We start from the raw sequence: 26,641 nt of genomic DNA, 5'->3' as shown, positions 1-26,641 counted from the left end.
TCGCCTTTTTCTTTAATAGTTATTTGTTTACCGGATTTCCTACTTTCTTCCAAAACTGAACCCGAAGGTTGTTATATGTGTTAGGTGTAATTAACCGTCTTTCTCCACATAACCGAAGCATCAATTGATTACATCATTTAAAAAAAGGTGACAGTTCTGTATAGAAAATGTCTATTTTCTCCCCTTGTCATCTAAAGAAAGTTTTCTTAATGGGCTTTTGAGTGAAGAAGATAAGGTTAATCAACGTACATAGGAAATAGTTATTTGTTCGACAAGGGAATAAAAGTTGGAAATTGTATTTCGATGGTGTCACCCGAGAAAATGCTATTTCCAACAACACAATGTTTTCGTGACAAAGACTTCCAAAGTTTCAGCGGAGGGGATAAAAATAGTATATTTCATCATACCCCAATACACACATCGAGTGTGTATTGTGGTATTTTGAAAGATATTTTTCTGTAATAGTGAGAGTGTGTTGGTGCATTCCTTCCCAACCGTTACTTTCCTTCTCGACCGTTCACTTTCCCTACCGACCGATTCATATCATAGCTAACCAATACACTCTCACGTAAAAACTATTTTCTCGCCTGCGTTGTGAAAGGCTTTTTTATTCGTGCGGCGTGAATAACCTCATTTGCTCCAACAAATGTAGGGAGAAGATGACGTTTTGTAGAGACAGTCTCTACCGTTTCTATTTTCTCATCTTTTTTCTATTTTATGGGATGAACAAGACTTTTCTCTCTTTTCAACTGTCACTTCGTTTTGGTTTGGAAAGTGATGTATCAAATTGATGTGTTCGTGGATAAAAACTATTCTTCACGCCAATAGCGGATAGAAATTATGTGTTCACCTCGGGGAGTAATAGGAAATCCCAACTCAAGTGAATTGCGGTTCTCGCTTCGCTCTGGTTTAGCCGGCAGTGTTTACGATAATCAGGTTAAAGAGCTGGCATAATCCACAGATTTTCTTTTTTAATGTAACCGTTCAGTTCGATTTTTCTGACTTTCGCAATTTTGCTATGGCTTTAGATAGATTTTAGCGAGTAGCTCTTCCAATGTATTCATGAGCTTTTTTAAGTGAAATATTAACCAAAATCTTCAAGATTCTTTTTGTTTCCCTTTTCAAGTTAAATCTTTCTTCTAAATTGTTTAAGTTCCATGACTGAGCTATGCGATAAATCGATTTTTGTTTTCATCTATTATTCTTTGCAAGACCATATATAACACTCCCATTGACACCCTCTATTTACTAACGAATTAATATTGACTTTCAATAAAAAAAAATCAACGATGAAAAATATGGTGCATGTTGTAACCCTTTCGCAGTTCAACAACTTTTCCGAATGATTGAACAATGTGTTTTTGGAAGGAAGCAATATATACGTGAAAACGTTTAACATTAATTTCATAGACGATGAGTCGATGATTATTTTATAAATGTTTTCTCACGACTGTTTTTTCAAGTTGACCTGCGTTCAATGAATATTATGTTAACGATCAAATTTACACAATATTTATGGTGTTTTACGGTTACGTTTATCACTTTGAAGTATATAGAGATGTGATTAGTTTTATTGAATATTTAGTAGAGTAGTGAATTGAAGTGGATTCAAATTATAAAATAGCTGACTCTTCTACTCACACGCTTTAAATAAAGGCGCAGGTCTGAAGTGCACTTGAATAGATACAACGCACTGATTGTATAAGTTCATTTTTATTGTAATGAACGATGTTGAGTAGCGTAATTATGGATACATTGCAATCATGTAAAATTCAATAATAGTAATTGCATTAAAGATTCATAAAAAAGACTCAACTCTGGGCGAGCTTTCTTAAAAACGTATTTTTGTGTATGGAACACACTGGTTTTGTGTAACTTTCCCTTTGTACAAATTCGATATAAAACCCGATTTTTCAATCAATTAATGGATCAGTATGATACCATCTTTGGTATTTACTTATTGTGCATTTCAAACTAACAAAGCATTATTTGTTATGCTGAATATGTAGCTTCAAAGCTTCGTTATTGCATTAGTAAAACGAATAACTGTTTGCGAAGCAAAAAGTTGACTTTTTGAGTGAAATGGGTTTCGGAATACACTTCGACGTACAAGTTTATTTGCTCCACGATGATACTGTACACAAATATGACGCTGCAATTTCTATCTGGATTTAGTGGTGTTTTAGTTTTATTTCGAACGAATGAACAAATTAATTAAATTCCATTCCGAAATGTTTGTATTACCTTGCTTACAGCAGTCAGATTTGGTTTGTGTTGTTTTAATAGTAGGTCTTGGACGAAAAATTGTGGTTCTATCCATACTACAAAATAACTCAGACACCACTAAAAATCAGGTTGAAAATTTGTGAACAGAAAAATTTAGTTGAACACAATCACTTTGGTTACCTGAATTTTGTATGAAGATTTCTCTTAGCAAGGTACTCTATATTTAGCTTTTATGCAAAACAATAAGTACAACAGCTTGAGTTACAAATTTACATTCAAAAATGACGAAAATAAGGTGAACAAGACGAAGTATCATTACGCATACATTTTAACATGTTTCTTTGCTTTAACACTACTGAAATATACATGAGACGAAAGCTTATCCTCTGTAGTTAGAAATTCGCTCTATTTTGCCAATTTTTTATAATGTGTTTCGCTGAAAAATGCTAAAAGAAAGCTCGTCCTCCGCAAAATAGTAGTTAAAGATTCGAGTTATTTTTCCATTTTTTTTTTTCAAAAATGTTTCCCTGCTTGTAGCGTAAAACATTTCGTTGTTAATTGGTTTCTTTCGTAAATCATTTTTAACTTTAGTATAAAAGCTTTCCCGGAAATTGTAAAAAAAAGGTAAAAATGAAATGTGTGAATGCTAACACCTAACACGGTAGGTGTACGAAATAAACATTTCCGGGAAAATTTACAAATTGTGTGCTACACAATAAATTATAGCTTTCACGTTTACGTGCGCTTAATGAGTCCTAATATAACACTGCTTCAATGCACTTTGTGCGACTCATATTTAAAGTAATACACATAGTTACTCTGTTAATTAGAGAAAATCATGTTTAGAGATAACATATACATTAAAAATATACTTCGTATACATTCGCATTGGTGCTGTTTAATTTAATAACTAATAAATGTACTTACGCAACGAATGTGTTTCTTTATTTACGGTTTTGTGATGATGTAATTTTGTCAACTTAATATTACAACTGGCATATTGTAATGTTTACAACCCTCATGTTTTTATGAATTCACTTTTTTACAAATCATTTTCACAAATTTATTCTGACATGAAGCTTTCAGTTGAATATTCAGACCAACAGCAAATAAATATTAAACGTTACTTTGAATAACAGATAACTTCTTCTCAACATATATTAGTTTCATCAATCTTCCTTAGCTGATATACTATAAATATATTGATATTAAGTGAGGAAGGAAATATGTGTAAAAAAAAAGATAAATTGATGTTTTCATGGTAATGTAACATTAAGTCTGTGTGATGCATGTTGAACTTTTGACGATGAATAAATGATTTGCTTAGGGATGGTGTAGTTAAACAACTATTAAGCTCTTCGCAGAGAATTAATCTCACAATAAAAAATTATCTTACCGAAGGGTGGTCAGTTTTATCCATTTTCCATGTGAACTCAAGTTTGATACCCAACTTTGATAAACAATTTTGTTACAGAAATTTGAGCTTATATGACCTAAACTTACCGCTAACAACTGCAGTGTTGAACAGTATTTTAAAGGTTTCCGGTTGTTCTATTTTATGTTTCAAAATTATTAATGCGAGTCATTCATTAATTAAGTGTGGAGAAGCTCTGCATCTACAGCCAGAGGCTGTCTGCTACAGATATCATGTCATTATATTCCACTAGTACACAACACTGTTCACCTTCCATTAATATATAGATTCTAACGCAACGTAATTCACCCACCTATAAATACCTATAGTTAACGAGCCTTATGAAGGCAGGTCAATGTACTTAAATTATATGGAGATCCATACAACATCAACGTTAGAAAAACTTCTATCATTTACTATATCGTTACGGTAATTGGAAATTTATGACGGTTAATTGTGCAATCGTGCAGATTTATAATAGTTGCCTCGTCATTCATGTATTCATATAGTTTGAATTGTGAAGAAAATTAAATGTCTTACGTAATTTGATAGGTTTTTGAGAATGAACACAGAAACCGACACCCACTTTTCGTAAATAATTTTCTTTTTTACCTTTTACGTTAGGAACAATCACTATCAACCCCACCTACCTGTAACTTTTCAATCACCAATTCATAGCTCTGTTTTATTGAAGGATGACATTTTTTGTCGGAATCCATTTTTACACAAAATCGATGATCAAACGAGCAAAAAAAAAAAGAACACGTCAAAAAGCACGAAAATGTTTTCCCCGTTATTGCTGTGGAATTCATTGTACCTAGAGGTGTGCGCCGATCTTAAAATAGTCGGCGGCGGTGCGCCGACTGGTAAGGGATCGGCGGCGGCGCGCCGGAAGAAATTTATAGTCGGCGGCGGTGCGCCGATCGGCGCGCCGATAAATTTACAAAAAATCTAAACTTTCGAAAATAATGCAAAAACATTTGAAAAAGCGTGCGCAATCATTTTTCCGAACACTGAAATCTTACTATCTTGTAATCTGAAGTATCAACCACTTATACAAGGGGAATCAACTGAGGCGTATCTCACCTTTTATATTGTGTACAATGTACAATCACCTATTATTTTGAAAACATCTAATTTAATGAATCCAAGAATGATTACTGAGTTTGCGTAAATGACATGTAAGCTATAAGTCAAATTATAATTTGGAAATTTTAAGTCACATCTTCATACCAGATGTTCTGCAGGCTTCTTATTTCCAACTTATAATTTATGTCATTTACGCAAACTCACTACTATTATCTTTCGATTTATGCAATAACCGTTCCCGTTGCCTTTAGTCCATCTTCGATGAAGGAGTGAGATCGTAGTAGAAGGTTTTCGCAAATAAGAGATTTAGATAAACTTAAATTTATAAGTAATAAGTGCATAGACTACGCCAAAATGATTTTTTTTCCCAAATTTTTTAAATAAAGCAGCTAAAAATTGAAAATAAAGATACCCGTGTCTCGTCTTTTTGACGAAAAAACTTGAAACCGGAAAGATTTTCCACTTTATAAATTCCTAAAACACGTGATTTGCGCCATTTTCCACCCAAATTCCACATAAGGTCTTAAGTTTGCCACTTTACAATTACAGTAGTTTTGACTGATTCACTGAATTTTGTTCTCCTTCTTCTTCCTCTTATATGCACAGAAAATAGAGTAACGTACCCAAGAGTTCACGTTAAGTGAGGATACAGAAAAGACAAATGCTGTTTCGACCTCGGGTATCGATGGCGGTCTCGGGCCAGCGTGATCTGACCATCCTCAGTAGTATCCATCGATACCCTTCCCAAGACAGCAGCAAACTTTTTCTTTGGACTAGTATTTATATGGCGACCATATAAAAGACGAGCTATAGGTAGACCACCAGAGAGATGGACAAACGGAATTAAGAATATTGCAGGTACAAACTGGCAGCAAATGGCAATGGATAGCAGTGGATAGAAACAGGCTGAAAAAGAAGAAGAAGAAGTATTTAAAAATATGCATAAAACACTTGCCATCTACTGATAGAAATAGGATACGTTATAGAAAGCTACTTCGAAGATAACCCTATCGTAGCATCAGAAACAAAATCACCGTCGTACAGTGCAAGTAAGAAGAAAAACCCAAAGTTTCAACAAAAATTTTTTAACAAAAAACTCCTTTCTACGCATATAGAAACATAGCAGCATATAGAAACCTGACTTATAAATTAAGAGCGATAAACATTTGCTAAAACCTTGTACATGTACTCAGGCACACACTTTTGTATAGATTTTTCAATTTAAGTTTATATTTATTGTCGCCCATTAAAATTTCTGAAAGCACTAAACGTATAAAATTTCGGCGCGACGAAAATACAATCGGCGGCGGCGGCGGCGTGAGCTATTATTTTTCGGCGGCGGCGCGCCGAAAATTTAGCAAAAAATCGGCGGCGCGCCGGCGTAAAATCGGCGGTGCACACCTCTAATTGTACCCATTTCGTGCTTCATGATTTCACCTTTTGCTTTTAGTAAGACATCGCTTTTAATTGTGTGAAGTATTTTAATTAAAAATATTTTGTCAAATGTGGCAAGGCAAAAGTTTTCATTTATCGGTCTATTGTTGTATTAGCAGAATTTAGATACAATGCTGGGATATTTAGTTGGCTCAAAATGTTAAGTTATACAATGATAAAAATAGTTTTGATTTGGGGTTGGTATTAAGGTATTCTGAGACTAGGTCAGTATGTAGTTGGATCAGTTGCTTGCAATTTTCCGATTCCTTAATACCATTATTGTACTCTGTCATAATGCAGTTTGTGATTTTTTGCAACAAAGAAACTACTAGGCCCCACCTTATGGATGGGTCAGGTCCCTTGACTGACTGAATAAATATTCGTAACTTGACGGTTACGTGTATAAAATCCTACATGAACTGTCAAGTTACGAATTCTTTAAAGTTACGAAAATAAGACAATCTGCACTCTGGGCGCCGATTCTCGTGAATTTAAGAATTCCAGTTGTCACCTTAATGCGAATGTCTGTACGATTGGTAACTCTTAAGATGACAACTCTCAAGTTACGAAATCTTAAATTCACGAGAATCTGCGCGCTTCTTATTTTCTTATAAATCGCGCATTCACTTTATTATATTCCAATTTTTTTTTTTTCAGAAAGTCCCATTGTCTGCTATAAACGGTGGTGAAAAGATTTCTTGATTATGTATTGAACAAAAATGAAACTCGTGTGGATTACGGCCCTCGCTTCGCTCTGGCAAAGTCCACACTTGTTCAATTTTTTGTATACAAACAACTACCACGAAATCACTAAAAAAAAAATCTTTTCGAAATAAAGTCTAGATTGTTACTCCAATACTTTCCATTTACTAACCAAAGCCTCATGAATTTCAGTCCTAGTCGATTAAAAAAAAAATATGGAAGGCCTCGCTTTGCTCTGGCTGTAAAGCTCACGTTCGTTTAAATTTTCTAAATTATGAGAATTTTTTTAGCAATTAAATCTACTGAAACTCGGCCTCATTGATCATGAATGAAGTATGAAACTCGTGTGATTACGGCCCTCGCTTCGCTCTGGCACACTCGTTGATTTTTTTTCTAGCATAGACAACAATAAATGACACATAAAAGTCTTTTCGGAATAAATAACAGATTATTACTTCAGTATTTTCCATTAACGAACTTAACCCGAGTTATTTCAGTACTTATCAAAGAAAATTTTCTTGGAAAGTCGAAAATTACTGAGTATGATAAGGAGAATATTATTTAGACATACAATCTGTTTGTTTTTTTGGAAATCCGTTGAGGATTAATTAAGTTATCGTGTTATCAAGCGACAAGACAAATTTTTTTTTGGGAATATCTCAGAGATCACTCGTCCGTTATAACCCATCTTCGAACTTAACCTCAGGAATATAATTCCCCGTCGAACAAAAAAAGTTTTTGGAAATCCATTGAAAATTACTCAAGTTATCGTGTTATCAAGCGACAAGACAAAAATTCTTTTAAGAATACCTCAGAGATCACCCGTCCTTTATAACCCATCTTCGAACTTAACCTCAGGAATGTAATTCCCCGTCGAACAAAAAAAAGTTTTTGGAAATCCATTAATCGAGTTATCGTGTTATCAAGGAATGAACAAAGTGTGACAAACATTTTCTGTATTTAAGGTTTTTGGTCATACATTCATGTATTTTCAATCATAGTAGTGAACATTGTGTGACAAACATTTTAGAGTGTTTATCATCCGTAAGACCCATGACTTTCAGTCAAGGGAATTACTAAGCCTTCAAACGATAACTCAAAATCACGATAAATATCGCGCAGCCGATAGAATGAAAATTTAAAAGCTTCAGTGAAAAAGTGGCTTAGTCTAACACCAAAGTTTAAATTTCTTGGGAAAACAGCTAGAATAAAACAAGTCAGGTAATACGATGTCATTATACGCAGGAAATGAAGTTTCATCCGTTATAGCTTGAGAATATAAAACTTTGCTAAGCACTAAGCACAGGAGGCTTTAATAAAATGAAACGAAACGTATAAGTCGACCGTCAGTTCTTCAGTCATGAGAATAAAAATCTAAAAACAGAAAAACCTTAGTACTTGAACGTATACTATACGTATACATTGGTACACATAACACACATTTTTACACAAAACACATTTTATATCATCACTTATTTTACTGAACAACCACACCGAACAGGCTTTTATGTAGAGTAAGGTACGTTTTTTATTCATCCACCAAGGCTTTCAAAATGGAACGCTCTCGTATTTCAACCCCATTCATATTATATTATACAAAGTACTTGAAATCCATTATTTTTATGAGCATGTAGATGAACGTTGAAAATTTTTTGAGCCATGATATGATTTTCCTAAAAGATAAAGGGGTTGAATTTTTAATTCAGCGTCACAGATTTTTTTGTTTTCCTTTTTTTTTTTGTTATGATTCGTACAAGAATATTGTAGTTACCTTCATCGGGAAAAAATGGAGTGACTTTCACATCTAAAGGAAAATTACTTTTATGGCATGAAAATATCCTCATGTGGCTTTGACGAGTTAAAGTACGGAAACTGAATCGAAAAAAAAAAATTTAATCCAAATCTGTCGCACATTTTTCTTCTTTTTTCTGTGAAATCTCGATTATAATCCTATTTTTGGTCTATGTTTCAATATAAAGTTTTATTAATAGATACGCTCTTGATTGTGACGACTGAATGAGAGTTTTTTTCGTCAATATAAAAAATTTAATTATAAAAGTTCTTAGTTGATGACAATAGAAAGTTCAGCATAAATGTGCACTAGTGCATTGACGCATGCATATTTTTTTGTATAAAGGGCTATGCAAAATGTAATTATTTTTCTAACAAAATTTCTCGAAAAAAAACGTACTCGTTGGAAATCTCTACAAAGGTATAATGGGTGGATGCCTGGTTTTCACCTTGCATCGAAAGTCTGTATAAATTTTGAGCGGAGTGAGAAGAGTGCTGCAGTGACCGGAAACTCATAAATTTTTTTTTTTTGGTGCTTTCAGAAGATGTCTTACGTTTTCTATATCAACGGTTATGAGGAACTGTTCTTCCAAAAATTGCAATATTCCTTCGCACATTTAGTGTCGAAAGCAGTTATCGTGACTGATCGTTGTTATTCAGCTGGTCCACTCATAACAACAAAGTTCATACATCCTTCTACGGTTCTACCATTACCACGAGCGGTGTAACTATTTCACCTCTATGAAAACGTATAGGTACTTTTGTTTGTATGAATAGACCAGCTGAACAACAAATGAAACAACAAGTCTAAATTTCCCCGTCGAATAGACGGTAATGCATTGACGTCCTATGTTGTTGTCCCAACACATGAAAGTCTGATTAACCAATTAATATGTTTTCCAATTTAAACTTCACTTAATGTTTGCATATCTCTACATCGTGACATCCTAATTATAAATTACAAAGAAATACTCGTCTGCTTGATGCTGCATGCAAACATTATGTTATGCTAAACATGTATGTGATTCTCATTTTCCATTTAGGAGGTCCGAACCCCATTATGAATGTGCTGGGAAATGGGAACATGTTGCAAAGCGAAACCAACACAATGGGATATTGAAGTCATTACCTTCTTTTCCGACCAAACTATTACATAAAACACTGTATAATATCATAGACAGTGAAATCAAATGCATGAAATATATTGAGTCGTTTCCGATAAACGATCACGGAAAACATTGACTACCGTACCAAAGAAACATTTTATGTCCTTCAAATTGATATTATGCTGATCAGAAAAAGATAAGACTCAACATGTTTATGCATACACTTAAAGTTTTCTGCCTTTTCGCTATTTTACATGTGTTTTATAGTCGGTAAAAAAAATGTTCACTTCAGACAAAGGTGTAAGCTTTCAAAAGCGAATGCTTTACAAAAGTGTCACTTCACTTACGACAGGCTTTTGAAAGGATTGTCATCTTATCATTTAATATTGTTTTTCCGCATCCCTACATCAAACAAGATTTCCATGAAGATGAAGCATAACATGTAATTCATTTATTCTTTATTCTTTGTTATTTTTTTTTCTTTCATTCTTTTAGCGGAAAAAAAAGAAACTTTTTCTTGGTTCTATTCTTGAAAAAACACAGAATGTTTTCTTTTAAAGAAACAAAATTTCATTTTTATTACTGAAAATAATGGTGCACATGACTGCATAATTCTTTGTTTTAAAATCGGCAAAAATGAATCGAATATCAATTTTTTCCTTGTTTTCTTAGAAATGTATCTACGTTCTGCAATGGGATAAAATAATATTGAAAATTGTATTGCATTCGTTTCGTATAATGTTTCAGTAAAAGTATAAATAAGAACTTTTCTCTGTATATGCTCTGTGTTATTGATCCAACATAGATATGTACTGAAGGTAAATGAGGCATTAACAAAGTTATAAAAAGGATATATTGGGTTAAGATCTTATTCATAATTTCTTCCGTAACGGAAAATCTGGCAGAGATATCGATTTTAGTTGAACTTTCTTATACTGCACAGAAAAAACATGAAACGTATTTATCGGGCATGACTTCAAACTTTTCTCGGTAAAGTTAATTTCTTCACGAAGAGTGAACTTCTTACGCATAATTTGTTTCGAAATCAAATTTGTTCTACTACTAACACTAATTACTATTCGTTAATGTCATATTTCATTGTACATTTGCAGATATCCGACGATGATCGCATGAGCCTAACTACTGCTGTGTCTGATGAAGAAGATGGAGAAAGTGTCACCATGGCGTCACCATATAAAGCAAAGACTACAGGAACGGCAGCTGCTTCTTTCAATTGTACTGGTGCTGTAAGAAAAGCTGGGTAAGCCATAAAAAACAACTTCAAATTAAATTCGAATTTTTCGTTGCAATGTGGGAAATTCAATGGGACGTCGATTAAATCCAAGCATTAAGGTATTTTTGAAATGACGATTCATTGCGATATATATTCAAAAGGGACGATGTTCCATTCACTTTGCTGACCATTATAATGCCATAACGGTATTAAACGAGGAAATTTTATTTTCGATTAATACGAAGTTCTGGAAAGTTAAGTTATTTCCGATGTATAACTTTGCTGTATAATTTAAAAAATCTTTTATAGTTTCTTAGAAGAATGCACACTTCATGTATATAAACCCAATATAAAGTTGGACAAGCTTTGAGCAATTTCAAAGGAAAATATTTACTTTTCGAAAGCGTGTTTCGTTCTTTTTTTTACAATTTTTTTCTATATTTACTTTTCATAGAATAAAAACTTTCTATGGACTTTGAAATGTTTAGCCTTCCGGAGTTCTTATCTCTGACGAATAATGTGCTTAAAATGTATATTTCTCTGTGTCTAATAATATTTTCTCTTTTGCTCGGTAAAATATTTCCGTTCAACGTCACCAAAAGCTCACTCAAAAATACAAGCTTATAGGATCTGATCCTGGATTATCATAAAATGGCCAGTCATCATAATTGTACAATAGCGTGAATGATATTCAGTTCCAGAGATGAAAAACACCCACATAAATCATACATTAGCGTACTTGTTTCCACTACATTCATTTTTATCCGTTTAAGGATCTCATTAGCATTACACGGAAAAATGGAAATGAAAAAAAAAATAATTAAGTTTGATTCCAATGCACACATACAACATCGCTTGTAACTAGATAAAATGGATACTTTGAAATGTATTTGCATTTTAATGGCGATACTCGTCATATGCAAAACATTTTCATTTCAATAAAACGTATAGTATATTGGTGCACACAAAAAACACACACATTTTGGTGTGCATATTTATGATCCATAGGCTAAAATGCCGAACGTAAAATGCTAAAAATAAAAATCAAATCAAAACATTGTTGCATAATGATGAAAAAATACTTCAAGTATAAATAATGAATTGAAATAATGGGACCTTTGTTCGGTACAAACGTTTCCAGTATCCTTAACAATTCTCGCGGTTCTCGACAAATCAATTCCGAAATTCATTATGCTTAATTCAACAAAATTGTTTGTGAATGGGCACGAGGGCTGGGTTGGGGGCTGCAATGGGTAGCTGTATAAATGTGTCGAACTATGAATGGATTTCTATGCCATCAGAAAACCTATCCCAGCAAGTCACCTCCACAACGTCAGCAACACGCAAAAAATAATAATTATGCGGTGCAGCATGACGAGGCTAATATTTTCATTTTTGGTTTCATAACTCGATGATTTATTGAAATGCAAATCTGCTTTAGAAATGGGAATTTTCCATTTTTCGAAATCTAATTATCCTTCAATCGGATTTTTCGTTTTTAATCATTTTAAATGTTTTGAACGCATACACAAAGTGATGTCATGACAACATTTTTGTCTACATATACATAGAAGTGATGTTCATTTATGTTACGTATCAGTTAGATAAGGCATCAATGATATCTCATTTCAAAGTTTTGGGTCTGCGTATTAATTAAATAATTCACAATATTTCGGTTCTCTACCTGTTTGAAAATTGAAACTTTATTTAGAACTCTCGAACTCCCTCTTTTACAGATTTTTGTCCGTTAAAAAATGGCTACTGCGTAAAAAGCATCAAATAGAGCTAGCACGCAAACGAGGCTGGAAGGGCTATTGGGTATGCCTAAAAGGAACAACACTTCTATTTTATCCATGTGATTCACGCGAAGGCAGACAGGTGGAATCTGCCCCAAAACATTTAATTATCGTCGATGGCGCAATTATGCAATCTATACCGGAACATCCGAAACGTGATTACATATTTTGCTTGAGCACAGCATTCGGAGATGCATATCTATTTCAAGCACCGTGTCAGGTAGGTTACGCTTTAGACATTATATAGTGTACAACACTATGAATAAAACGAAAAAGAACAACAAAGAAAACAGACAAAATTGACTAGAAATTCATTTTTCGTTTCGTTCGTATATTTACATCAGACGTTTACATGAAACTTTAACCCGAACGCGTGCATTATACATGCACTACAGAGAGACGTTATTCCGCTTTTCTTTACCTCCGGATACATTATTTTCAATTCGAATTTTTTTCCATTTTATTCTTTAGGTTGAGCTGGAAAACTGGGTAAATAGCATTCACAGTGCATGTGCTGCAGCATTTGCACGTCATCGAGGCAAAACAGGAACACTTCATTTACTTCAGGAAGAAATCTATCGATTGGAAAAAGCTATTGAATCGGTAAGTCGGTTTATGGTGTTTTTCGTGATACTAATTTTCAATGAACAATAAAAAAGGAACGAAATTTCCTTGCGATTGATTTTTTTTCTCTCGATATAAATCAGACTTTTTTGGATCAAAATAAAATCGAAAAAAGAAAATATTTATTACGTTTGATATATATACGTTTACAATTTGTACAAACCTACCAACAACAAAGCCTCACGTACTCGGAGGTAATAAATAATGATTAAGTACTTACATCTCACACCAATGCTTCAAATGCTTGCAATCGAATAAAATGTTTCATATTTCCCCAGAGCTTTAGGGAAGAAAATAAGAGACGAATAGACGGATAGAAACCAACCTTATCATCTCAATTACAAAATTAAAATAGAATCTTTATTACTTGATTTTACGGAGAAAGTTACATTATCTTTATTGCAGTTTAGAATAACTTTTTTTGCAAGTACAATTTTTTTGTCTCGATTTTCTTTTCTTTTTTACTGATAACATTATTCCGTTCGTTCGGTACGTGTCGGAGCAGATCGCTTTCTTTAATGATATTGTGAAAATTCAATGTTTTGAGTCAGCATTGCTGAAGATAACATATTTTCTATCAATTATTTTTTTTTGCGAAACTACTTTTTATTGCATTAGTCGACATCTTTAAGCTCCGGGGCGTCGTTTGTGATAAATTTATTTTATTGACTACATAGACGACGACTCCCGGGTTGAGATGGATGTTCAGCTATTTTCGTGTATTATATAGCCTAACCTAATTCAATCGACAAGACCAAGGTTTTAGCATTTTACAGTGGAAAAAGCAATATATATACGTCATGTCACAGAAAACATTGACAAAATATAACGAGGCAGCATTATAAATTCGAACGTATTTCTTTCCTTACTTTCTTTCTTACCAAGTAGGAAAAGACATTCATAAGATTTTCTCTTGTGCCTGTGTTTGAACAACATTGTCGGTGTTGAATCCATAGCCAATTTATCTTTGTTGAACCATGGTTGGTTCAGATTATAGTTGTTACATATTTATATCATCAAAAATATTTAAGAAATTTGGACAAGTGCGAATATAAGATAACCGCATTCATTTACATTTAGACTGACTTCCTGCTGACTCCCGCCATAACTTTTGCAAATCCTATAGACTAACATTAAAAACGATTAATTTTCCTTCTTCGTCAGAATTTTGTTAGTTTATTTATTATTTATTTATTTTTTGGGGCAGAGAGGGAAAGCGCAATAAATATCCCGTTCGATGGTTGTGGATGTGCCTTGGTGTCTTATGGTATATATTATGCTTTGCAATAAATTTAATTTTTGGCAATTGTGCCCCTGGGACTATCAAAAAGAAATAGAGTATCCATTTCTGGAAACAGTCCATAATGACGTTCACTGTTGGTTTGTTGTATATATTTTGAAAATCATGTAATTGAATGAGAATTCTTTAAAATAGACAAGTATCATTATCGACTATCGTATAAATTTTGATTGTGATCTTACAACTATACGTGTTTGCGTTTACGTAAAATATTCTCCATAATGACTAATTAATTCAATTTATTTTCCATCGTATTTTCATATCGTAAGGGTTAATGCTAGCTACAATGCTAATTTAATTTTGAATTAAAGTTGAACAAATTTAATTGTAATACATCTGAAGCTTTAGCTGACATAATTTTGATATCTTAATATACTGGCGATGACTATAGTAAAAGTTTTTGTTGGCGTTTGTATATACGTATTCTTTGTTACTGTCTACAACTTCAAGACGGTTACCAATTGTGTTTTAGTTGGAGATTATATTCAATTATAATACAACTCACAAAAATATGGATTAATAAAATTTGCTATTGACAACGACGACAAGAATAAGCTGTGGCTAGTCTTCTATTATAGAGTCACCACGATTTTGACAGTTTACGGGTAACAGGTTGACGGGTAAAATAGTATAATAAATACAAACTTAATTGATAAGATAAGATAATCATTTATTTAGCTAATTTGCTATTATAAATACAATTTACATAAAATCACAGAAAAAAGGACTACAGCAAAAGTCCGAGGGGTAACTCACTTCTAGATTAAATGGATTAAATGGATTAAATGGTATTAAATGGATTAAATGGATTAAATGGATTAAATGGATTTAATGGATTTAATGGATTAAATGGAATAAAAATTGGATTAAATGGATTAAATAGGAAAAAAGTTCATTTTACCAAATACTGTAAAAGTCTTAAAAATTGTTGATTTTGATCGAACCACGTACTACAACTCATACTACAATGTTAAAAAGCGAAAAAATCCACTTTTATGAGTTTTTGGTGTAAAGTGGATTAAATGGATTAAATGGATTAAATGGATTAAATAAATTTAATACCATTTTTCACAAAATTTTTTTTCCTATACCTCACGAGTACTTAAACGAGCTGGGGATCGTGCAAATCTATTTTTCGCAATTACTTTACAAATTTTTCAGGTCGGTAGCCTAATTATTTCGGTAAAACTAAAAAATTTTTTTTGGATTAAATGGATTAAATGGATTTAATGGATTAAATGGATTAAATGGAAGTGCGTCACCCCTCGCAAAAGTCACACTTCCTAGTCAATTTCTAATCAACTCTCGTCTCCACTTAAAAATCACAAATTTATGCTGACGTCCTTCAAATAACTCCTCAATTTCCTATTAAAAACTCCTTCACTCCTCTCGTTCTTCGCTTCACTCGGCAATGAGTTGAATTCGATGAGGCCTTTATGGAATACTGAATTACGCGCTTTCGCGCTTCTCTTGCACGTGAACCAAAAGTTGTTTTTCGACCTCGTTGGAAAGTTATGAACATCGCAATTCAATGTCACCATCTCGCTCAGATAACTGGGTAGGACACCAAACTTCAGCTTGTGGATGAATTTCAAGGTAGTTGCATGCACTCACTGCCTCACATTCAACAAGTGAAGTGACTCTAGCATCACACGTACTGGTGTCAGTTTTTTCCACATAAGGATAGATCGCATAGCACGGTTTTGTAGCCTTTGCATCCGAATGAATGATGTTTCGTCACATAGGTACAGTACACACTCCCACCTTTTTTGAAACTTTTTTGCATACATAATCGACGTTAGCCTTGAATGTTAGCCTGTTGTCTATCATCACTCCCAGATATTTGAATTCTTGAACCATTTCGATCACTTAACCATCCTTCAAGATTGAGTTCATTGCAGTGCACATCGATGATCCTCTTATCAACATCATCTTTGTCTTGCTGACGTTGAGCTTTAGTTTATTCAGTCGTAACCATTGGCTTATTCTCCGCAATTCACTGTTCATTTGATCACGCATCGCATCCAAATTCTTACCATGGAGATAGATTAGAGTGTCATCGGCGAACAAGTTAATGAAGGCAGCTGTGACGGCACATCGTTAATGTATAAAATGAACAAAATGGCTCCCAGAACAGATCCTTGTGGCAATCCGAGGTCATTTTGAATTTTTTTCCGTTTACTGTGGTTTGTTGACTACGGTCCTTCAGGTAACTTTCAAACCATTTGATTACTGTGGGTGAAAAACCAAACGCAACCAATTTAGTAAGCAATCTATTCCTGTCAATAGTTTCGAATGCACGTTTAAGGTCCAAGAAAATAGCCAAAATGTCATTGCCACTTTCCCGAATATCACTCCATTTATTGAGTACTAAATTTAACGCCGTTCCACATGAGTGACACTCACGGTAGCCAGATTGCAATCTAGACAGCAGATCGTTTTCCTCAATGTAAGCGATTATTTGATTCTTTACCACCGTCTCGATCAGTTTTTCTAATGTGAGAAGAATTTTGATTGGGCGATAGTCTTCCGGTTTCTTTGGTCGATTCACTTTGGGAACAGGAGCCACAGTAGCAGTTTTCAAATCATGAGGCATTGTGTCTTTCAACGATAGGTTAACAATTCGGCCCACGGTTGTGGCAATAATTGGCCATGCATCAATCAATATACCTGGACTAATGAAATCAGTGTCCCGTTTGTTCTTCATCTCCATGAGGCATACTTTCAGGCACTGAATGTCAACTGGGCTGAATTCGAATATCGCTGTAGTGGGGTCTCGGTAGTGCCGGTGATGTCAATGCTTCTGTTAATGTCAACTACACTATCGTTGATGTTCTTGCCATTGATGGTTATCTCACTGATCTCTGTGTTGTCTTTTCCGTTGAGCAGCGATTTCAAAATTTTCCATGTGTCCTTTGAATCGCCCTTCGCTTTGTGTAATTTGCTTTCGATGTAGAGTCGTCTTTTCTCTCGAATAGCAGATTGGTACTTGTTTCTCACCAATCGATATTTCTTCCAATTTTGATACGACGGGTCCAGCGCTGCCAACGTGTAATGGCGTTCCTTCATCAACCGCATTTTATTCAGCTCATTGTCGAACCATTTGTTGCGATCTGCGAATTTTTACTTTAACATCTTTCACAAAGGTGTGAATGGCCGTTCGAATCCTGTCGCTCAAAGTGTTAGTTTCTTCATTTAAAGTTAAATTGTCGCTTACCTCCCATTCAAACTCACACAATTTCTGCCTTAAAATCTCCGGATCGTAATCCACCAGCTTTTTCACAGTCTTTTGGGGCTCATTAACGTGGTCTATCCTAATTTCAATCGTCGAATGTTCCGATATCGTTTCGGTCGTTAACACTTTCGTTTCCACTTCCCGATTCGACATAACCAAGTCAATCTTAGTTTTTGAGTGTTCGGTGATTCGGGTCGGTTGCGTAAGCCCGTGATGCTCCATCACATTCTTGATTCTGGGTACGTGCCATATTTTAACAAATCGACGTTGAAATCGCCACACACAACATGTCTACCAGCATCCTTGATATTATCGTCGCATCATTTATCAAAGAATTCAATACACGTCTCCTTACCACCATTCGGTGATAGATACACAACAGTCACATCGTAGTCGATTCCATAGTTGAGTAACTTCACAGATAAAATCCAAGCCTTTTTTTCTAGCTTAGACGAGTCTCTAACTTCTGCTTTCAGATCGTCTCTGACATAAACACAACAACCTCCAGTATGTATCGAGTGTGAGTCGTTACGATGACATACGTATCCTTCGCATTCGATTTCGTTTTGGCCAATCTCATTTGTCGAGCATGTTTCACTCAGGAATAGCATTAATGGTTTTTTTCGTAATAAAAATTCGTGGACTTCATCCACATGCGCCGGAAGGCTGGACACGTTCAAGTAATAAATCTCACCATTTTTGATAAAATGAAACGCACTCAAAAACTTTTCATTCTGTCCATGTCTTACACAAATGAAGTAAAAGATTTAATAGTTTTGTTGCAATACGTTGCCGTCTTTAAAAATTCCTCGACTGATCCTTTACATTTATATTCAAATAATTACAAACCTCATCCGAGCCTATTTTTAAGATTTAAAGATTTTCTAGAGAATTTTGTTGGAATTTTAAAGAGGTTGTAGAAGTTCTGCAAAAGGATGAAACAAGTTATGGCAACAAAAGGTTCGTTGTTACCTATTCAAACAATTAAAAAATTAAAATAAACTTCCACAATTGCGCTGAGAATTTAAATTCTCAAAAATAAGCTCTCGACCTCATATTTCCATAGAAACGCTCATTAAAATTTCCTATTCGAATGTAAATGCACCGAAAAAAACCTTGATAAAAAAATCGGTTTTTTGTCGTCACTTTGCGTCTCCCGGCTGGGGTACGTGCATCAAATAAACAAATTTCTTTTGATTATTGCAAGATTTCTATTTGTTCATTCAACACCAAATGAAAAATGTATAGAATTAACTTGAATAGAAAAATGTTTCGTTTTACGGCGGCCCCGAAACCCCTTTTTCCCTTTTGTGTTATTTATTTATTGATACCATTATTTCCATTAGAAAAAAGGGAAAATGTTAATGAAAACGCCTCGAGTTCGCTAAGTTGTTTTAGAAGATTAATTAGAATCAAATGGAATCAATGAAATGATAAATATTTGAATGTCTTTCACAGAATACCGGTTAGGCGAGAGAGTAAACAGTGTAGTTCTTATAATAATTCGATATTAATCATTTTGGTGTTGGTAATATTAATAAGGTGTTTGCTACGTGTTAAATACAAGCTTTTGTGTCAAAGAAACACTATCAAGATATATTGTATAAACATCTTCTATATAAATCTATATCCCATAACCCATATAGAGAACCATATATATTTTGCATTATTTTTACGACATACTATATATGTATACAAAATATGTGTTAAACTATTTCCTCTGCTTAGTAATTTCTCTTAAGGCATTTTGTTCGAAAATATTGCCCTACTCCAGTCGTTAAAATTTCTAAAGTATTTACGATAGAACAAAATGAGTAGTTCGGTCCTTAGAATTTGTTGAGCCATAGGAAAATAGTTGAGAATTACCACAAAGAGTTTTAGAACAATGTGCAGTTGGAAAAGGAAAAACGTAAAAAAAACATTACCCTTCAACGAGTGCTTATGGATGTAAGTCAAAATGTATAGACGACAAGTTAATGAAATTTTATTATTCTGTTTGCTGTTAGTCTACATTCGTTTGTGGTTTCGTCTTGATAAATTCCTTATTTATGTATATTCAAACAAACACAGTATAATTCGTATTGCTTATTCAACGAACGAGATAAAATCAACTTCGCATACTAAATTTAGTTGAAAAGTGTGCGTTTGTAAATATTTTCAGGATTTGCGATGATGTTTTTCTAAACCATTTTGTGTATACTTTGCCCCCACCAAAACTTATGGAAGATAAAATATTTGCTATTTGACCCCCCACCGAGTTAAGAGTTAAAACAAATGAAAAATTGTCGACAAAATTTCTTTATTATTATTTGTAGACGAAAAGATCACGGCCACCTAATGCACTCCACGAAGGAAATATGCGAGAAAAAGAATTATATTTAAGTAAAACGTGAGAACTAGATATAAAGAGTTTAGCTTTCCACTTTCCAACTTGGGCTAGAAAGATAAGAGTACGTAACCGAACGATTTATGGCCACTATGAGTATTATACACAGATTTACTGCCTTAATCCCTTTAGCTCACCGTTGAAAATGAAAGTATTATACGATTCCCGAGTCGACCTACTTAAAGCACACACACACACACCCACCATACGTGTGTCGTCGCACCGTCGGTCGTTCGTACTGAGATCTCGCAAATTGTCCGATTACATTAAATTGCATGTTGTATATCATATTTTGACGATGACAGTAATGCTGCTAAAATGCTAATCTAATGTGTCTGATACCAAATTGATTTTCTATGTATAAATAAAATTTGCACCAAAGAATCACAGAAAAATGGTTATTCTAGCAATATTTTTCCGAGTATTTCGTACATCAGTTTAATTTCCCTTGGGGATATTATTATTCGATACACAAAATTTTATCATATGTAATATGTATTACCAAGACCGCTTCAATATCATATCAAACAAGTGTCAGAGCTACTATAACTCGTACCTGACGTAAAAGCTGGTTAAATTGGTTATATCAGACTTTATTGTATTTGGGAACGAAATGTTTTTTTTTTTAACTTCAATCTCATATATGATACTCTCGGCTTGGATGTGTTTTAACTGAAAATTTTCGATTTTACGTCTTCTGCTGATATTTGTGTCAAATCTATTGTAATCAAAATGTTAAAGAAAACTGGAATTTCCAATTGTGAAAGCGTCCAAATTGTTAAATAATTACGATCTTAAATACTAATCAACAACAATAATTAATTCCACTTGATTCATAATGCAATTTAATTTCGTTCGGTACAAAACGTTCAGGAAAAATGTCACTCGACAAAAGCAATGCAATCAACCGATTGAATGTTACATTAAGTCCTTTATTGACGTCAATTTCAATCTGATGTTAATTTATAAGGAAATTGGTTTGCATCTATTTTCCACTCAATTTTATTTGAGTTTATACTGCATTTTACTCGTCGTTCGTCGATGTTGATTCACATTATTTTACTGTATGCACATCCAACACGTGAACATATAAAAACGTTTTAGAATTTGAGAAGATTTAGGACATTTTGTCAATGAGAGGAAGATTTAGGTGTTTTTTAGGTCCAGAAAATAGGAGAAATGTAGAGCGGAAGAATGTTCTTTGCCCTATTATTGTGATCACTCTGACAATCGTAATTCGCACAAATCTAGGTTTTTTTCAGAATTTCTTCAAAATAGGAGAATCTCATCGACAACGATGCTAAAAAAGCCTTGTCCTTCACTTGATGTTGACTTATATTCCACAATGTTTTCTACACCTAACAGGGCCTATTTTCGATAATTTAAATTATCGAAATTATCGAAAAATTATCAAAATTATCCAAAAGTAAATTTAAGAATTTCGATAATTTTTGGAGAATTTAGAGAATTTTTCGTTAATTTCGATAATTTAAATTATCGAAAATAGGCCCTGAAACCTAATGAAGCATGGGATTTTGATGAAGGACTATGACGTTTAAACAAAAGTAGGAGCAGTTTTAATTATTATCTCAAGAATCACGATATGTCTGACGTTAATAAAAGATTAATCAAAGTGATGCATGAAAGCTTTGTTCCATTCAAATTAGATTAAGAAAAAGTGAATTAATTTATGGAAACCTTCCATGCAAGTTCAATTCTTTTTTAATTAAATCTTCCGTTTCTTTTTATAATAAAATTTTCGAATCAAAGACGCTACACATTTGCTGTCAGGTTTTGGTTCGAAAGAAATTTGCATTAATTTACAATTTTTCAGTTAGACATTAAATTAGTACACTGAAATTATGCAGGTCCAGAGAATAGCTTTTTGTATAAGCAATTTACTTTCGAAACATATTTCAGGGCGATATGTCTAAATGAAAACCTTATTGTGGAAAAAAGAATACTTTCACACACTGCTTAACACAACCCTAATTACAAAAATAAATACATTTCGAGTAAAATCTTAGCATTCAGTCAGCAGTCACGTTTTGTTTGATTTCAACAATCACAGCTTCAATTTGTTTTAGATTTGAATATAAAGAAGAGAATTTCGTGGAGAGAAATTATACATTTTCTGTGTGGTTGTACGAGCCATAGATGTGTAGATGATGAAAAGTTTCCATAGAAAAAAGAGACTTAGGTTCATAATAATTTTACTGCCATAATGTGCTTACGTTTCTCGCCAATTTTAGAAAGTTATAATTTTTCAACTTTTTCGTCACACCGTTCCCCCCAAAGATGGAACACGCAGTAAGAACCCAAATCAAATTTAAATAAAATTTGAATTGTTTACATTACAGCTGGAACTTGCAGATAATACACAATGTTTGAATGATATTTAGATCGTCTGTCCAAAAATTACAACTTTTGACAAAAATATTTAAGTATTTCCACAATATATATATATAACATTTCGTGGAAAAGTGCTGAAGTACATAAGCGCTTTACATTTATTTAATTTTCGAAAGTGATTTCGGTTTTACGACAAGTAAGTTAGTAAAGTGGATGTCAGCTGGAGAAAAATGTTTGCTACTTTAAGTATTACGAATGCTAATAAAACATCAACAAAAAAAAATTGGAATACCTCCGAAGAAGACTAAATTTACGACTTACAAATGACTATAATATGATTAGTCGTACTGTGCGTCGTTGTTTTCAATTTTACCTTTTTGGTAATGGATTATAGTCTACCGTGTGTAATACTTTGAGCTAAATACAAACGCCTATTTGTTCCATTTTCGTAATTCAGATCTAAAAATATTCAAACTCAAATTCTCCATAATTTATGCACCAAATTTTATCCTACCACAACAGTCTGCACACACCATGTTAAACAAACTTACGTGATATGTAAATCAAATTTAAATAGCTCATCGAGATGTTTTCCATATTGTCTTTATATTCAGAAAATTTAACATTGATATGAAACAGTCAGTCATATAATTTGAAACACATATAGAATTTATGACTGACAAGTGTTAAAAAATGTGTACATTAAGGGGTGTTAAGTGGAGTGGCAAGAGAAATTCTCATTTCTAGTGATTAAAAGGTATACATTTTGTATCAGTTACAATGTGTAATACACTAACACATTGCGAATTTTCACAACATTACAATCAATTCACATAATTCCTTTTACAGTAATCACTTTTGTCGTTGTTGTAATGGATATTTTACGGCTTATTGTGCGGTTGCACTGTGGAAGGAGCTTTAAAACAGATGGATACATTAGCTATTCGTAACATAATTTTTGTAAATTGTAAAAATTGGGGTTGTTTCAAATAAAGGATAGGTGACAAATGTCAAGTAAAATAGGGTAACATTTCAATTGCTTTGCGCTATGTCTTAACTAATTAAAACCGTAAAATAGCGAGAAAAGTTACAATTAATTTGTTGGCTGTCGTTTGATTTAAATTAATTTCTATGCATTGGTAGGGTTGAGGTAATGGTGTAGAGAACAAGTTCTCATTAAACAATTTCATTGAACTTTTCAAGTGACTGTACTGAAATAAAATCTGTTTCAAGTACCATGAACTTTCGATAGAGAATTCTAGTTCTTGGAGTTTCTGCGTCCAATTGTATATTAAATCAGCTTTTGCCAATTTCTATCCAATTTATGTTACGGTAAGACCGTACCGTAACTTTGGTCGCTGTAAATATAGGCATCAATAAGGTGAAGTCGGTACATAAATCAAAATTAAATTACTTGTAGATGAGAGACTTCATTGATTTCCGATCAACAATATGGCAGACAATGTATTTTACAAAATTTTATCATCCCCATAACGTTATTACGTACAGTGAGCTGAAATTTTCCCTGGTAGTTCAACAATAACAAGCAATTTCAGTACATCTCTCATTTATGTAAACTACCATCAAGCTTTAACAGATGTTTCCACATCCACCTCACATAAATTAATTCAATTTCAGTAAAATATTTGCTAGTTTAATGTAAGACACATTCTGGCATTTCGGCTGCAGTGATTTATAATAAGATCGTCTTTAAGAACGATAAATTTAATTATTTTAACCTTCCAAATAAAATTACTCGTTCACAAATTCGGTTTTCGACATGAATTCTCTTGCAAATATTTGATAGGATAACACATTACAAAACAAACATTTTCACCGACGCCATCATAGCAGCAGCAGCAGCAGCATAATACATATCTATAGATAGATATTTAAACAGGATAATATTTTTTGAACAAAATATACGTCGAAAATACGGTATCTTAAACTCAAAATATTTTTAATTAAACTGAAACGTGGTCTATCCTATTTGCTAGACTTTCTGTTTTCTAAAACCATTACGATATTGTTAACGGAGGAAAAAGCTCTTGCATTGCATTTTACTTAAATCGATTGCAGTCTATACATCTATCTTCTTCGCGAAAACAAGTAGATTTAACGAAAAATTATGTCTTATGGATTGTCTGTACGCGACGAAACAAACACAGACAGATTATCTTACAGAGGCTACAATGCGATTACAAATATTTTTCTTCAAAGTAAAAGTCACTTTTCATTTTTCTTTGTTAGAAAATGAAGTTCACATTGAAGCGTAAGACAGTCTCGTTACCAGGGCCTACTTTTTAGAAACTTTTAGAGAAAATCAAGAAACTTTGAGAAATATTTCTTGAATTTCTCAAAGTTTCTTGATTTTCTCGAATTAGAGAAATTTCAAGAAATTCCAGAAAATTCAAGAAATTCGAGAAACTTCGAGAAATTCAAGAAATTTCAAGAAACTAATTTCTCGAGTTTCTTGAAGTTTCTCGAATTTCTCGAATTCGAGAAATTTTAAGAAATTCGAGAAATTTCGAGAAATTCAAGAAATTAGTTTCCAAAAAGTACGCCCTGCTCGTTACTGCATTGATTCATCCATCACCTGAATTAAAACTTCAAACAGAATTTTAAAAAAAATATTTAAATTCATTTCACAGGATCATAAACTGAAGCACATGGCTGAATTACAACAAAGCGTCGTTACCGACCAGGACACCAGGCATCAAATCCAAACGCAAATTTTACAATGGGAAGAGAATTTGGAACGACTGCATTGCGAACAATTCCGTTTACGCTGTTATATGGCTTCACTGCAGATTGGTGAATTGCCAAATCCGAAGGTAAAATTAATGATTACGTTGAATGAATATTGAAAATCATAAAAAAAAATATATTTTGACTGCACCATTACTCGTGCATTGTATAGACAACGTTGTGTTAATACTTTGCAGGCTATAAGCTGACTTAAAGGTATTAACTTTTTACCAGATCTGCACAAAACCTACACAAATCGATAGTTTTATATTATGTAACAAACAAGCCAGCGCAGTTATAATGGTACTTTAGCAAAATCCATTTATTGTTGTACGGTACAATCTTTTCTACCTGCAGTACTTAGCTATACGGCTCGCTTAGTGTTGTAAACAAAATAGATTCTAAATATTCAATTCCTCCACAAATAGCTTCCATTGTCAGGATTGAAAAATAAAATTGTCACTGTTAACGTAATGGCAAAATAAGCCCAACAGCGAATTCACAGGGCCAATAATAGCTGAACGAACGTAAAAAAAAGTCCTAGCCACCTCTTCAAATTTAAAAATAGCTAAAATAGAATGTAAAGATGCAAAAACGAAATCAAGAAGTAATTGCGAAGGTTGAAGCAGTAATTGCAAAAAGATGAAAAGATATTTTCGACTCGGTTCATTACACATAGCACACCATAAGTATCTATATACACTTTAAGAATAGACATCTTGCACATTTCGGCACCTGTGGTCTTCTGGTGAAAACTTTCAGACATAATGTTATTTTCAGTAATTCATAAGAAAGTTTCCTTGAGAAAGTCTAATTTATTATGCACTTTGGAACAGTGTGTGCCGTTTGTGTATTATGATGAAATGGTAAAATATCCTACATTTACCTTGCTCCAGTTGCTTGCTTGTATGTCGTCATACACATATATTCTGCTTCTATGCTCGTTGCTGTTCCATACAGTCTGGGGAAAAATGCGAACAATTTGTTAGTTTGATCGGTTAGATCCCCGTACTGATTAGAAAGAACCTTTGAGTGTTATGCATGAAATGTGCAAGAAGATTATGTGGAGTGATACTTGATTTGAATTTGTGTAAATTTCCATTGTTTTCCAAACAATCTTCAATTATTTGCTCTGTTTGAGGCAGAAATTGAATAATATATTCCTTCGCAAACATCCGAATTTCTATAATGTATCGACTACGAA

At 33.4% G+C, this 26,641-nt stretch overlaps 1 protein-coding gene and 1 long non-coding RNA gene across 6 annotated transcripts in view; one reads left to right on the top strand and one right to left on the bottom strand.

Annotated features, from left to right (window-relative positions):
* Positions 1-26,641, top strand: part of LOC119081714 — a 72,737-nt gene that overhangs the window by 18,224 nt on the left and 27,872 nt on the right. For all 5 annotated transcript variants that reach the window (XM_037190831.1, XM_037190830.1, XM_037190829.1 and 2 more), the window contains 4 exons: positions 10,875-11,023; positions 12,733-13,012; positions 13,264-13,395; positions 25,341-25,523. In XM_037190831.1, coding sequence (XP_037046726.1) covers positions 10,875-11,023; positions 12,733-13,012; positions 13,264-13,395; positions 25,341-25,523 — 744 coding nt within the window. The remainder of the gene's footprint in view (positions 1-10,874; positions 11,024-12,732; positions 13,013-13,263; positions 13,396-25,340; positions 25,524-26,641) is intronic.
* LOC119081858 lies at positions 832-9,995 on the bottom strand. The gene is made up of 3 exons (XR_005088538.1): positions 9,985-9,995; positions 8,151-8,154; positions 832-904 (listed from the first exon to the last, which is right to left on the bottom strand). It is a non-coding gene; the product is annotated as an uncharacterized LOC119081858 (long non-coding RNA).

The sequence above is a fragment of the Bradysia coprophila genome, unplaced genomic scaffold, assembly GCF_014529535.1.
Source record: "Bradysia coprophila strain Holo2 unplaced genomic scaffold, BU_Bcop_v1 contig_358, whole genome shotgun sequence".
Lineage (NCBI taxonomy): Eukaryota > Metazoa > Arthropoda > Insecta > Diptera > Sciaridae > Bradysia > Bradysia coprophila.
Note: the sequence above shows the minus strand (reverse complement) of the source record. Positions and strands in the feature narration are given on the sequence as shown.